This window comes from Tursiops truncatus, chromosome 8, assembly GCF_011762595.2.
Source record: "Tursiops truncatus isolate mTurTru1 chromosome 8, mTurTru1.mat.Y, whole genome shotgun sequence".
NCBI classification, from domain to species: domain Eukaryota; kingdom Metazoa; phylum Chordata; class Mammalia; order Artiodactyla; family Delphinidae; genus Tursiops; species Tursiops truncatus.
Window position 1 is genome coordinate 47,764,536 of NC_047041.1, and position 13,825 is coordinate 47,778,360.

A 13,825-nucleotide genomic window follows, 5' to 3' on the forward strand; every position below is an offset into this window, starting at 1 on the left:
CAATTCTCAATACTACCTACCTAACCATCCCTTCTCCCATATTTAGAATGTGTAATTAAATTATCTTTACCAAGTGAAATAACATATAGTAAAATTGTAGGTTAAAATTCATCAACAAATACTTGTTGAAGGTATGAATGAAAGAATACATTGTCTATCTTCTATTTGCCTTTATTGTCCTCCTATTTGTAAGGACCCTTTTAACAGTGCTGTGTCAAACCAAAGGAAGTGAACTAACATTGACTGATCATCACCCATGTGCCAGGATCTATGCTCTGCTAGCACATATGTCATTTACTTTAATCTTTCTAACAATTCTGTGAAGTAGTTACTATTACGTACATTTTACAGACAAGGAAACTAGACTCAAAGTTAAGAAAGGTACCTAGGGCTTCCCTGGTGGCGCAGTGGTTGAGAGTCCGCCTGCCAATGCAGGGGACACAGGTTCGTGCCCCGGTCCGGGAAGATCCCACATGCCGCAGAGCGGCTGAGCCCGTGAGCCATGGCCGCTGAGCCTGCGTGTCCGAAGCCTGTGCTCCGCAACAGGAGAGGCCACAACAGTGAGACACCCGTGTACCACCAAAAAAAAAAAAGAAAAAGAAAGAAAGGTACCTAATGTCAAACATCCAGCAAGGGCAAAGCTGGCACTCAAACCCAGGTCTGAATGGTCCCAGTACCTGCTTTTCCATTACAAATTTTTTGAATATTTTTATGATACTGATAGGAGCGGTTTAGACTCTTTTCAAAAACAAAGTTTAATGGTTTATTATTGCTATTGTTTTTATTATTTCCTTACCATCAAATTATTTGTTTAACCCAGAAGAGGCAGTATGATGTAACAGGGAAAAAATTAGTATTTGGAGCCTAAAAAATCCTGTTTGAATTTCAATTCCACTATTTACTTACTTTCTGTCTTTATGTAAGTTACTTCACTCTTCTCAGCCTCAGGGTTTTTCTTTTCTTTTTATTTGTTTTTGTGTTTTGTTTTTTAATATATAAAAAGGGGAAAATACTGTCTACCAGATAGAGGATTGTAAGAAGCCTAGCTCAGTGTTTAGCATAAAAAGAAAAATGCACTAAACGTTAGTTCCCTTGAGGACATTTTTAGTATTTTACTAAGAACTTTATAACTTAAAAAAAGTCTCCCTTTTAGGTAGTTTGAATTATTACTTAATATTATAATAATAGTAATTATTATAGTTTTACTATTACTAATTAGTAAGTAATAATGTTCTTACTAAAAACAAGTCATTTTTAATATTTTAGTGGTGATCATACTTTAATTAAAATTTCATACACTTTTTATTCCTCTCACATTTGTATAATGAACATTTTCTATTGTCATTAAATATCACTACAGTTTTAATGGCTCCAAAATGTTCCCACATTCAAATAGACATACCACAGTATTTTTTAACCATTTCTCCATTGTTTGGATATTTCCGTTTACGAGTTGTTTTCTGTTTTGTTTTGTTTTTAGAAGAAGCATGATACTGCCACAAAGCTTTGAACATAAATCATTGTACACATCTTTGGTTATTTCTTTAGGATAAATTCCTAGAATTGAATTACCAGATTAAATAGTATTTTAAAGTAGGAATTTCTGACAGTCAAAGAAATTCTTTGTCAGTAGGACATTCTATAAATATATATGATTATGATATCACTTTATTTTCCTCTTCTTTTCTACAACCCCATTTTGGGGGTAATTTTCTATTAGAGAATAATTTTTTAATGAAAGAGGAGTTTCTGAGGATATTGTATATATATTTGCAACCATCAGTTAAATGGTAAATTGTCTTTTCTTTTTGCTAATTATTTTTTTCTTTCTGAGAGGAGATAGAGTGTAGTACATGAAGGAGAAAGTACAACTTGGCTAGACAATAGGCTTGTGCTCCTGGGGGAGAGTCAGCCAGTGTGGAGGACTGGGAACCAGGAGAAAGAATGGTCCCTGCCAGCCACATTCTCAGGCATGGAATCTGCCCAACAACGAAACAGCATCCTACCTGGAACTCTATACAGAGGCTGCCCTCACCAGCATGGCACCTTGCAGTTTCCATTGACTGTGTCAGGTACCAACACTCAGTTAATTAGTCACAATTTTCAGGATCTAAGGGTGTCAGCCAGGGGTCTGCCTGTTCACATGGAAAGATGGGTGCTCAGAGAGAGAGGTTCTGGGGTCTGCCCTTGCGGCTGGCTGGCTCTGGGACAGTTGTCAGGGGACTGGAGAGATTCAGCCATGGAGAAGAGCAGGCAGTAATTTCACTGCTGCTTTTTATCTCTCCCTCTCCGCTGAATGCTGCTGCTGGTAGCAAAGGCCTGAAAGGGACGGCTGGGAGAGAATAATAAGGGGAAGAAGGGAAAGCACTTTAAATAATTTCCTTAGCTGAATTCAGATGAGCCTCTTCTAAGGAACCATGGCGACTGGATAGGCCCAACTTGCAGACTGGTTTTAACTGAAATACAAAAGCTTTTGGGAATCTATGGGACTGGAAACACAGGTCCAGTTATACTGTCTCTACCTACCTCTTTTTTCTTTTTTTTTGGCTGTGCTGCCTGGCTTGCAGGATCTTAGTTCCGCAACCAGGGTTTGAACCTTGGCCCCTGGCAGTGAAAGCACCAAGTCCTAACCACTGGGCTGCCAGAGAATTCTATCTACCTCTTTTTATTGTGGATTCTCTGATTCATCCATTCCTTTTTCATTCATTCCTTTCCTCAGAGTGGATTTGAGGGCAGGGGCATGTATGTTAGTAAATACCAGAGCCACCATATTCTCCATATGAGAGTCAATTCTAAAAACGATGGTTACATACTGCTAGGTTGTCATCAGAGCTGTTCAAAGGTCTGTGAATTCATACAATAAGTTTTAAAAAATACAGCAGTGACTTACATCCCCCTCTGAAGTTTCCTCTAGCATTCCTTTTTTTTCCTGCTGGCAAGAACCGTTTTCCTGCAAATCTAGCCAGAGATCCAGAAGAATCCTTTGAAGTCATCCAGTTTAACCTCTCAGTAGATGTTTGGATCCCTCATGTTCAGTGTCTAGCCAGCTGCCCACTGAGTGAAGCATCCTCCCTCCCTTGCAAAGCAGCCTATTCCCAACTTGAACAGCTCTTGTCTCATCATTCATCCTTCAGCTAAGCCACAATTTGAATTTCTGAGCTTTCCATTTTTATTCTTGGAGCCACAAAGAACAAAATGGCTTCTAATTCTGTATTATATTCCTTAACACATTGTGGACTTTTGTTGGGCCCTTTCTGAGTCTTCCCTTTATAACTTGAATATTCTCAATAAATTGGTCTGTTCATTCATTCATCAAATATTTAATGAACAATACTATGTGCCACACAGGGCACCAAGAAACAAAGATGAATATTGTATAGTTCCTGCCTACTATAAGGTCAGTTTGAAGGAAAGATAGACTCATAAATATATAATGTCAAAATACCACAGTATATGACATAGCTAGGCAGAGAAATTTACAAAAACTCAAAAGAGGAGTGACTTATCCAATGAAGAGGAATTGTGGTGGTCATTTAATATTTCCTGGAGCAGATGCCATCTAAACCATCAAGGGGGAGGTGGGAGATTTCTTGTAGAGAATGCAGAATGAGTAAAGGCCAAGAGATGAGCTATCATGTGTACTGTTCAGGAAAGAGACAGCAGTTCAGTTCAGTGTTCCTGGGGGCTAAAGTATGAAGCTAGAAATAAAGGAGACAGGGTTAAGAGCTAGATCATGAATATTTTTCTCAAATGACAAAGTATTCAGTGCCCTCTCCAAAAATTTTGATATTATCAGGAGAAATCATTGGGATATCTCCCAATCTCTGCTTGCCTCTTTCCCTACCCATATGAATGAAGAAATTGTTATCCCTGAGGTGTCAGCTCTGGTAAGACCAATATACTCTAGTTGATGTTTTTGGAGCTAACCCAAATTACATTGAAAATACTCACCTTCCCCTTATTTCCTTCTAAAACCCAAGATCTTATTCTATAATTTTCTACTGCCTCGTAAGTCACCTAAATACTGTCTTGGTGGCTATAGACCTGACACTGTGGTTGAGGTTATACAGTGAAAATGTACTGATCACCAAACACCAAACTATCACTGTCTTTTCTGCTCTGCCTTGAATTCCATGAAGGCAGAAATCACCTGGTCTTAATCACCTGGCCTTAGCTTCAAGGCAGTCATGTAGAAGATATTCATATAACACCAATGCAGTCATCTGGTGTCAATAGGTAATTAAAACCAAAAATGGATTCACATACATTCTGCTCTGAAGAACCTAATGATCAAGGCACATCTCATCCAATTTTCCTTCTTGCTTTCTTCATTCTAGCCTCATCGTCTGTTTCTTGGACCTGGCATACCCGTCCTTACGTCAGGGATTTTACATATGTTCTTCCCTCTGCCTGGAACATTCTGTCCTCCTCTCCAACTCCCACCTTGACCCACTTAAAAGTAACTAAGTGCTCGTCACCTTCAGGAAGAGTCCCTATGTGTGGCTCTCCTGTTAGCCACTCTTACACTCTGCACTTGCCTTTCGCATGACTCATAAACTGAAACGTTCACCGCTGTAGCTCCAGGGCTTAGTCCAGTGCCAGGCACAAAGCTGGTGTTGAATAAATATTAAACAAATTCATTATTTGACTACTGCTAAGTAATATCTCTGTTCAAAGAACACTGGAATTTTTCAAAGAAAACAGAATTAGAGAGAAGTCAGAAGTACAAAGACGAGATTTTAGTGGCTGTGGTTGAATTATTAACTTCAATCTTTCAACGTATAATTGTGAAACCCACCCTCTGAAATTCAGTTTTATTAATTCAGTCAATAAAAATTGCTAAGCATTACCTTGACATTTGCAGTGGTGGTATAACTGTCAAGTTATACTTGATCTTATCTTAACATTGAACTTTTCTCACTGAGTGCCCTAATTAATTTTTCTGGATTAACTACTAAATTCTTATTCCTCATCTCTTTTTACCCAAGAGCAAAATTGAATCAAATGATCATAAATTTAGCAAGCTATATTTGTTGTAAGAGTATATAGAGAAATTAAATATCCAGTGACAAGGGACTGGTTAAACAAATGACCTGAGTGAAATATTATTTAGTCATTTAAATGGATAATTATAAAGACTATCTAGCTGTATGGAAATGGCTTAAAATATACGGTGGATTAGAAAAAAAATAGAATATAGTATGGAAACATAATGTAGCCATGGAGATGGAGATTTTAAAAGCATATGAAAATAAAAAATAAGACGGTTTGTGAATTTGGGAGAGATGTTTAATTATGTATTACATACAAATTTTAGAGGGCTATATGTACATTGGATGTCAATTACTATAGTCTACAGGAGTAAGTATGAAAGCTATATTAGAGTATAAACTATTCAAATTTACATGCTGCAACAATAATGCATTCCTTGTCTGTATCTACAGCACATTAAAACCTGTTTATTACTGAAAAGTGTCTCACATTTGCTATGACTCTAGAAGAGGTCCCTGCCTTCTGAAGTCAAAGTTCCTTATTAATAGGAAAACACGTTTCTTTGCTGGATAAATAGTATTAGAGCAACAATACCAGAAATAGCAGAATGAAAACACCTAAATTTCACTACTCTATCAAATCAAATGTTTTTCACGTGACTCATTTCCTTCCATTCTTTTTCGTATGTGTGTATAATTTTTACAATGGACACTAATGATTTTTTACATTTTCTCATATTACACAGTTTGTAAGCATTTATTTCCTACTTCATAATGATCATTTTAATTGCTAATAAAGGAAGCATTTCTTAGAAGCAAAAATATAAGGCCCTTGAATTGTTGCAATGCAGGGACAAACCTGAGTATTGTTCCTGACCTTCCTTTGTCTGCTGACAGTGCACTTTATAGCTTTGCATACAAGGCTGTTATCACCTGATTTCCATTTGAGTAGTAAGATGATAACGCAGAGTACAAGGGGAACTAGGTTTAGGTGACAGCCACATCATTTAATGTCTGCTTATTGTTTCTACAGGGGAATTCTGGCCTGGGATTCAGTATTGCTGGAGGGACAGATAATCCCCACATTGGAGATGACCCTGGCATATTTATTACGAAGATTATACCTGGAGGTGCTGCAGCAGAGGATGGCAGACTCAGGTAAAGATCTGAAATGTTAGAATTATTTGGAAAGTAAATCTGCCACATCAATGAGACGTACTTGTGCCTTTGCAGAGTAATAATTCTCCAAAAGTTCTGTACTTGAAAGAGAAGACTGTCAAAGCAAGCTTTCTGTAATGACCTTCCCGATCTCTTATTACTTACTGAATTTCAGCTAGTATTTAATTTGTGTTTGTTGATGGCTACCACATTCAACATTGAGCCAGGCAGTGTGAGGAAGGGATACAGATGTATCTTCTGTTCCACGAGGCCTTCAGTCTGATTGGAAAGAAGAATGCTATGAGCTGATGGGCAAATAATAAAAAGTGTAGAGAACAATATATTGTAACTATTGTAGTGTTAGCAAAGAAATTCCATGTCATGCACCTTGTGTGTGTTCATGGATTTGGCAAACATTTCTAAGGGCTTTCTGTAGGAGTTTGGATGGAAAGAGTCTGAAAAGCTATTCTGTAAGAAGATTCCAGTCTGAGTCTTAAAAAAATAATTTATTAACCCCACAAACCTGAATGAGAACACAGAGGGAGAAGAATCAAGTGGTCCCAGGAAAGAAAGAAATCACGTGTCTTGGATGAAAAACACCAGGTGAGGTTCTGTAGCTGGAGTGGAGCCAGATCTTGCTCAGGATAGAATAGTGGTGGCTTGAGCCAGGGACCCTCTCTTTAAAGAACTAAAGATTATTTGACAAAATAAAAGAGTCACCCACATGGGGCTCTTGGTAAATAATATAAAATTCTATCAGAGCTCAAAACAGTAGCTAGGGGCTTCCTTGGTGGCACAGTGGTTGAGAATCTGCCTGCCAACGCAGGGGACACAGGTTTGAGCCCTCGACCGGGAAGATCCCACATGCCGAGGAGCAACTAAGCCCATGCGCCACAACTACTGAGCCTGTGCTCTAGAGCCTGCAAGCCACAACTACTGAGCCCACGTGCCACAACTAGTGAAGCCCACGCACCTAGAGTCCGTGCTCCACAACAAGAGAAGCCAGCACAATAAGTCCATGCACCGCAATGGAGAGTAGCCCCCCGCTCGCCACAACTAGAGAAAGCCCGCGCGCAGCAACAAAGACTCAACACAGCCAAAAATAAATAAATAAAACACTAGCTAAAGGAATTGTAGATTGAACAATTAGGAGAGATTTCCTTGGGGAGAAAAGCATGTCCCAATGTTATTTTAGCACCTCTACTAGATTGTCAATCTCCTCAGGCCAAGCAGTTATATTATAGATGTGAATCCATAAATTCTTGCTGAATGAATGAGAGAGTTTTTGAATGAATGAATGAGTGAATAAAATGAGAAGAGAAAGGAAGGTAAATTAATGAGTGGGGAGAGAGGGTAGCACAGGCCAAGGCCTGTAGGTAAGAATGGTTTTAGCTTGCATGGAGCCGCACTGAAAACTGTGACCTAAGTGGCAGAAATGTAAGCTTTGTAGCCCTTCCTCAGTCTGCTTTTTTAAGCATAAAGAAGCTAGCTTACTGGTTTTGTATAAAGCAGCCAAGGACACTTTTTCCCTATCCAACTGTTCTGATGCAGTGATTACTTTGGACAGCTGCATCATTGCAGCTTGTGGAGGAAAATCACGCTTTTTTTTCAGGTACATCGGCATCCCCTATCAACAAGAAAAGAAATAAGTGACGTTCCCGCAGGAAACACATGCTTTTTGAGTAGAATTTTCAGGCTGAATTGACTAAATTAATTTCTGGGTGAGGGAATGTCCATGCTGCAGAGTGAGAGATTAGAACTAGATGCTGTGTAATTCTAGGACTCATGGTGGGGATAGTGATTGCTAATACTGGACCCTAGAGAAGCTCCATTTTAAAAGTTTAGAAATAAAGTTGTTAAAGGAAACTTCAGAAAAGTGGGCCACAATCATTATTTCATCCCACTCTTTACCTAGACGTAGGGGAACTTTCGCCTCAGCCAAACTTTGGCCCTAAGCTTCAGATAAAATAAACTTCATGTTATGTGCTTATTCTACAATTAAGAATGAAAAATGGCATCTCTTAGAGTACCACCACTCTTTGCTCATGCCTACGGAGATAAAAGGAAGTTCTGCTGTGTTGGGAGCATCATTCAATAGTTGTAAAGAGAATAATCATAATGACAGCTAACATTTTTTGAGCTTTCATCATGTGTGGAGCATTGGGCTAAGATAGATAGGTAGGTAGGTAGGTTGGTAGGTGGGTGGATGGTTGGATGGATGGATACATAGATTGATTGACAGATAGGTTGATAATATAAATAGAGATGTAGGTACACACAGACACACAATCTTCTATACACTTACCACAGCCATATGAGGCAGGTACAGTTATTATGGCCATAATAATACGGACTCAGGAAATTAAGAATTAAACATCTTAAGAAGATCACCCATCTAACTTTGAATACATTCCAAAATCGAGTCCTGTATATCGCTTAAGTACTCTCTAAACTCTAATTCAATAGGAGAATCCCCTACCTCATGTGGTCCTGGCCTGAAAATTCCCAAAGATAAAGTTTTTCACAATGGTAATGCGCAACTCTGAACAATTACAAAGTTTGCTATTTTTCTACTGAGCCACAGTTGTTTTTATTATGAACTCTACCCTCTGGTCTTCGTTCTGGCTTCCTGGAGCCAGGGCCGTGGCCTATGACTGTATATGTGAATTTTGCCTGGTGAGGTTGTGCAGTGAATGACCTGAAAAGCTCTGAACAGTGGTCCTAACAGGAGCAACCCTATACCAACTCCCCAATCCGCATCACAGCCTTGTGCCTGTGTGAAGACAGCTCTGGTGGGGGTCTCCAGTTCTTTGTGATAGATCCTTGCTACTACCACTGAGACTGTTTCCCACCCTACTCCTTCCTGCCATGAACTTGAATGGTTTGGGGACATCTAAGAGTTCAGGAATAACACTCAGTTGAAAATCTGGCAGCGTGACATTAAGATAGATTTCAGAATTTAGCAATTTATCTGGTTCAAAGCCTACTTTTTACAGATGGGAAAGCTGAGGCTCAGACGAGTGATTTATCCTGAGGCATAAGTCATTTGGGAGGTCTGTTTTAACTAGACTCCAAATGTCTTTTTTTTTAACTTTTTATTTTACATTGGAGTATAGTTGACTAGCAATGCTGTGATAGTTTCAGGTGGACCTCAAAGTGATTCAGTTATAGATGTACATGTATTTATTCTTTTTCAAATTCTTTCCCATTTAGGTTGTTACAAAATATTGAGCAGAGTTCCCTGTGCCATACAGTAGGTCCTTGTTGGTTATCCATTTTAAACATAGCAGTGTATACCTGTCAATCCCAAACTCCCTAAATATCCGTTCTCCTGACCCTTCCCACCTGGTAACCATAAGTTCATTCTCTAAGTCTGTGAGTCTGTTTCTGTTTTGTAAATAAGTTCATTTGTATCATTTCTTTTTCAATTCCACATATAAGCGATACCATACAATACCATACGATATTTCTCTTTCTCTGTCTGACTTGCATCACTCAGTATGACAATCTCTAGGTCCGTCCATGTTGCTGCAAGCATTATTTCATTCTTTTTAGTGTCTGAGTAATATTGCACTGTATATATGTGCCACATCTTCTTTATCCATTCCTCTGTCGATGGACATTTAGGTTGCTTCCATGTCTTGGCTATTGTAAACAGTGCCGCAATGAACATTGGGGTGCATGTATCCTTTCGGACCCTTAGACTCCAAATGTCTTGACTCAAGTAATTAATGATCTAAGGTAGTGTTAAGTGGCAGTAACACCTAAGCCTACCTAAGTCTTTTCTCAGTGTAATGGGAACACTCTTTGAAGCTGGACTAACAATGTGTGAGGAGTACTTTCTATTTCACCATTGGTCCTTGTGAACATGGAATCAGCAAATAACAATGAACTCTGGAAAGATGTAGGTTCTGATGCCTGTATACTAACATAGTTGATTTTGGAAAGATTAAACTCTTTTGGTTGCTGTTTTCTTATCTATAAAGTGATGACAATTATACCTTTTCTGAGGATTCAGTGAGATAACCTAAGTCCCTAGCTATGCCAAGAATATAGTACATGCTCAGTAAATTTTAGTAATGTTTCCCCCTTTTCTTTACCAGCCCTCTCTACCTCTCAGTGGTCTTTCCTCTTCTATTGCTTCCATTCCTTCTTCTTTTTCTCTCCTCTCATCCCTTCCACCTTTCTTTCAGTTCCCGTTCATCCTCTAGGGCCTTCCCTAAGCTTCCTGTTCCTATCTTTTCACATGCCCTATTCTCTTGATCATAACATGAAATTAAAACCCATTTAGAAACAGGTATGGTACTAAAAAAGGTTCTGTGTTTCTATTCTCAAGTTTGTAATACCGTCAACTGAATCTGCTATGTTTCCCTTCCTTAAAAACTAAGCCCATAAACTAAACATAGTTTTGTTTTGTTTTGTTTTTTAACTTGACAAATTCTTTGGTGCTGTGAGTTAGGAACTTGTAAAAATTTTTCTGATGTATCCGTCACATTATAAATTATACTTTTGACAGTTAAATAATACTAAACTTGAAAGAGAAGCTGAGGCCAGAAAAGTGAGGTGTTGGGTCTGTTCCAAGGAGAGTAGTAATCTGGACTTTTCAGTGGATATATAATAATCAGGTCAATAATAATAATAGCAAGGACAACATAGTACTTCAGTGTGCCAAGTACTTTTCTGACACATTAACTCATTTAAAGTGTATAACAACTTGACGAGACCTATACTTTTATTACTCCCTCTTTTCAGGTAAGAAAATCAAGGAACTGAGATAAGAGGTTAAGTAACTTAGCAAGATTGTACGGCTAGTAAATGTTAGAGCAGACTTTGAACATAGGCAGTCTGCGTCTAATGTCCATGTATTTATGTTCTAAGTTACACTGCAGGGGGAAAAAGAATGACATTTAAAAGACACATTGTGGTAGGCAGTATTCTAAAAATGCCACACCTCATGATTCCACACCCTAACCCATAGAACCTGTGACTTTAATGAGCTGTCACTCCTGTGATTTTGTTTCAGTGCATGGCATAGTTGACCTAAGATAGGGAGAATATTGAGGTGAGCCTGATCTAATCACATGAGCCCTAAAAGTAGAGAGCTTTCTCTGGCTGGTGGCGGAAGAGGAAGTCAAAGAGATTCAAAATCTGTGAAGTACTCGGCACTGTTCCTGGTTTGAAGATGGAGGAGGCCATGTGAGAAAGTACAAGGTTGGACTCTAGGAGCACACAGAGGCCTCTGGCTGATAGCTAACAAGGAAGCGGGGACCTCCATCTTACAACTGCAAGGACCTGTGTCTTACCACAACCTTATAAGCTAGGAAGAAGACCCACAGCTCCAGATGAGAATGTAGTTGGTTGACACTTGGATTTCAGCCTTGTGAGAACCTGAGCAGAGATTCCAGCCACACTGTGTCAGACTTCTGACTTATACAGATAGTGAGCTAATAAATAGGTCTTGTTTTTGGTTTTGGGTTTTTTTTTTTAATTTATTTATTTTATTTATTTTTGGCTGTTTTTTAATTTATTTATTTTATTTATTATTTATTTTTGGCTGCATTGGGTCTTCATTGCTGCGTGCGAGCTCTCTCTAGTTGTGGTGAGCAGGGGCCACTCTTCGTTGCGGTGCGTGGGCTTCAGTAGTTGTGGCTCGCAGGCTCCAGAGCACAGGCTCGGTAGTTGTGGTGCACGGGCTTAGTTGCTCCGCGGCATGTGGGATCCTCCTGGACCGGGGCTCGAACCCGTGTCCCCTGCATTGGCAGGCGGACTCTCAACCACTGCACCGCCAGGGGAGTCCCTAGGTCTTGTTTTAAGCTGCTAAATTTGTGGTAATTTTGTAAGGAGCAACAAAACATTAATATCTACATTATTCGAGGAGTTCTGAGTTCATTATGAAAAGTCTTCCTGTATGTGCTCCATCACACCCAATATAAAGCAAGTGTGTAGGTTTAAGACACAGATAAGATGAGAGGTGACTTTCTCCTTAATTAGATCAGACTCCAAACTGAACTCAAGTCCCAGTGTTTGCCCCAGAAGAGAGATATAGGAGAAAGAACATACTATTTGGAGTAGAGGACCTGGGTTTCAAGTTCTCCTTTCTAGCTAAGTGACCTTGGACCTCTTTTTTTTTTTTTTTTTTTTTCCTTGGACCTCTTTTTAAGCTCTCTGTGCTCCAGTTCCCTTACTGGTAAATTGTAAGTAGGAGCATATATGTCAGGAAGCTGTAATGCATTGCTTTAAACTGCAACTGCTCTGGTAACTTGTCAGGGAGCAATAAAAAGCTAATATGGACTCTATGGCATTTTGGACCCTAATATTCACTTAGGCTGAGGTGCAGACTGGCTTGTCTCTGCCAGCACTACCACACTCTGATCTTCAGAAACAATGATCAGGCCTCATGGCTGGGCTCAGGCCCTTCACACACCTGGAGGCAAGATGTGAAAAGCAATCAGAAACAAGGGGTGGATCAAGGTCAGAAATAGGGAAGAAACCAGTCCCTCAAGGTGAGGGACAGCAGATACAGAGATTAGCTGAAATACACTGTTACATCTGACGGCTGGGGATGTTAGTCTGGGCTGGAGTGGAGGGTGAGAGCCCGAAGCTATAAGGAAAATGTGAGATGAAGGCTAAGTTAAAAGGCAAGGCAAGGGCTTCCCTGGTGGCGCAGCAGTTGAGGGTCCGCCTGCCGACGCAGGGGACACGGGTTCGTGCCCCGGTCCGGGAAGATCCCACATGCCGTGGAGCGGCTGGGCCCGTCAGCCATGACTGCTGAGCCTGTGCGTCTGGAGTCTGTGCTCCTCAACGGGAGAGGCCACAACAGTGAGAGGCCCACGTACTGGAAAAAAAAAAAAAAAAGGGCAAGAGAGCATATGAGGGTTTAAATGAATTCCTTTGGCTAGTGATCCTTTTCCTGTGCAACTTCTTTTTCCTGTGTATATTATATAAAATTCAGAAAAGTAGATAAAAATTAAACAAAGCACAACACATTCATGTTTACACTAAATAGAGTCAATAAGTATTAACATTTTTGTACACTTATTTCTGGAAATTTTTTTGCTATTTTACTTATTTTTATTTAGTTTAGATCACACTGTATATAATATTTAGCATTTGTTTAATTTCACATAACTTTATTTCATAAACCTTTCCCCATATCATTTTTTTAAAAGCCTTATACATATTTTAATTGCTGTTTAATAATACATTTACTGTTTACATTGTTAGGAGTTTAGGTTGTTTTCAGTTTTTCCACATTTTAAATAACTGGCAGTCTATTGGAAGACATTGCTGACTCTCTCATAAATTCCTTAGGATATATTTGTAGCAGTAGAACTTCTGCACCAAAAGGTATGAACATTCTAAAGAATTTTGATACATATTGCTAAATTTCCTTCCAGAAGGACTGTACCAAATTTTACTTCTACCACTGATGTTAGGGAGGGACTATTTTACAATATGTCATCAGCATTTCATGTGCCTGAATGCATATGATTTTAGGCTGTTTACCAAGGCAAACAATGGTATATTTCCTTGCTTTGCTTTGCATTTATTTGATTAACAGAAAGATTGAACTTTTAAAAAACTGTAACAAGTCATTTGTATTATTTCTTCTAGAAGTTGTCATTAAAATTTGATAACATTACCTATCTTTAAAGTTAGAACATTTTTGAAAGAGC

The 13,825-nt window shown here is 39.1% G+C and overlaps 1 protein-coding gene across 2 annotated transcripts in view; it reads left to right on the top strand.

Moving 5' to 3' along the window:
- The window catches only part of DLG2 (discs large MAGUK scaffold protein 2), a 2,041,254-nt gene that overhangs the window by 1,409,090 nt on the left and 618,339 nt on the right, over window positions 1-13,825 (top strand). For both annotated transcript variants that reach the window (XM_073808350.1, XM_019948680.3), the window contains one exon: window positions 6,025-6,149. In XM_073808350.1, the coding sequence (XP_073664451.1) occupies window positions 6,025-6,149 (125 nt within the window). The remainder of the gene's footprint in view (window positions 1-6,024; window positions 6,150-13,825) is intronic.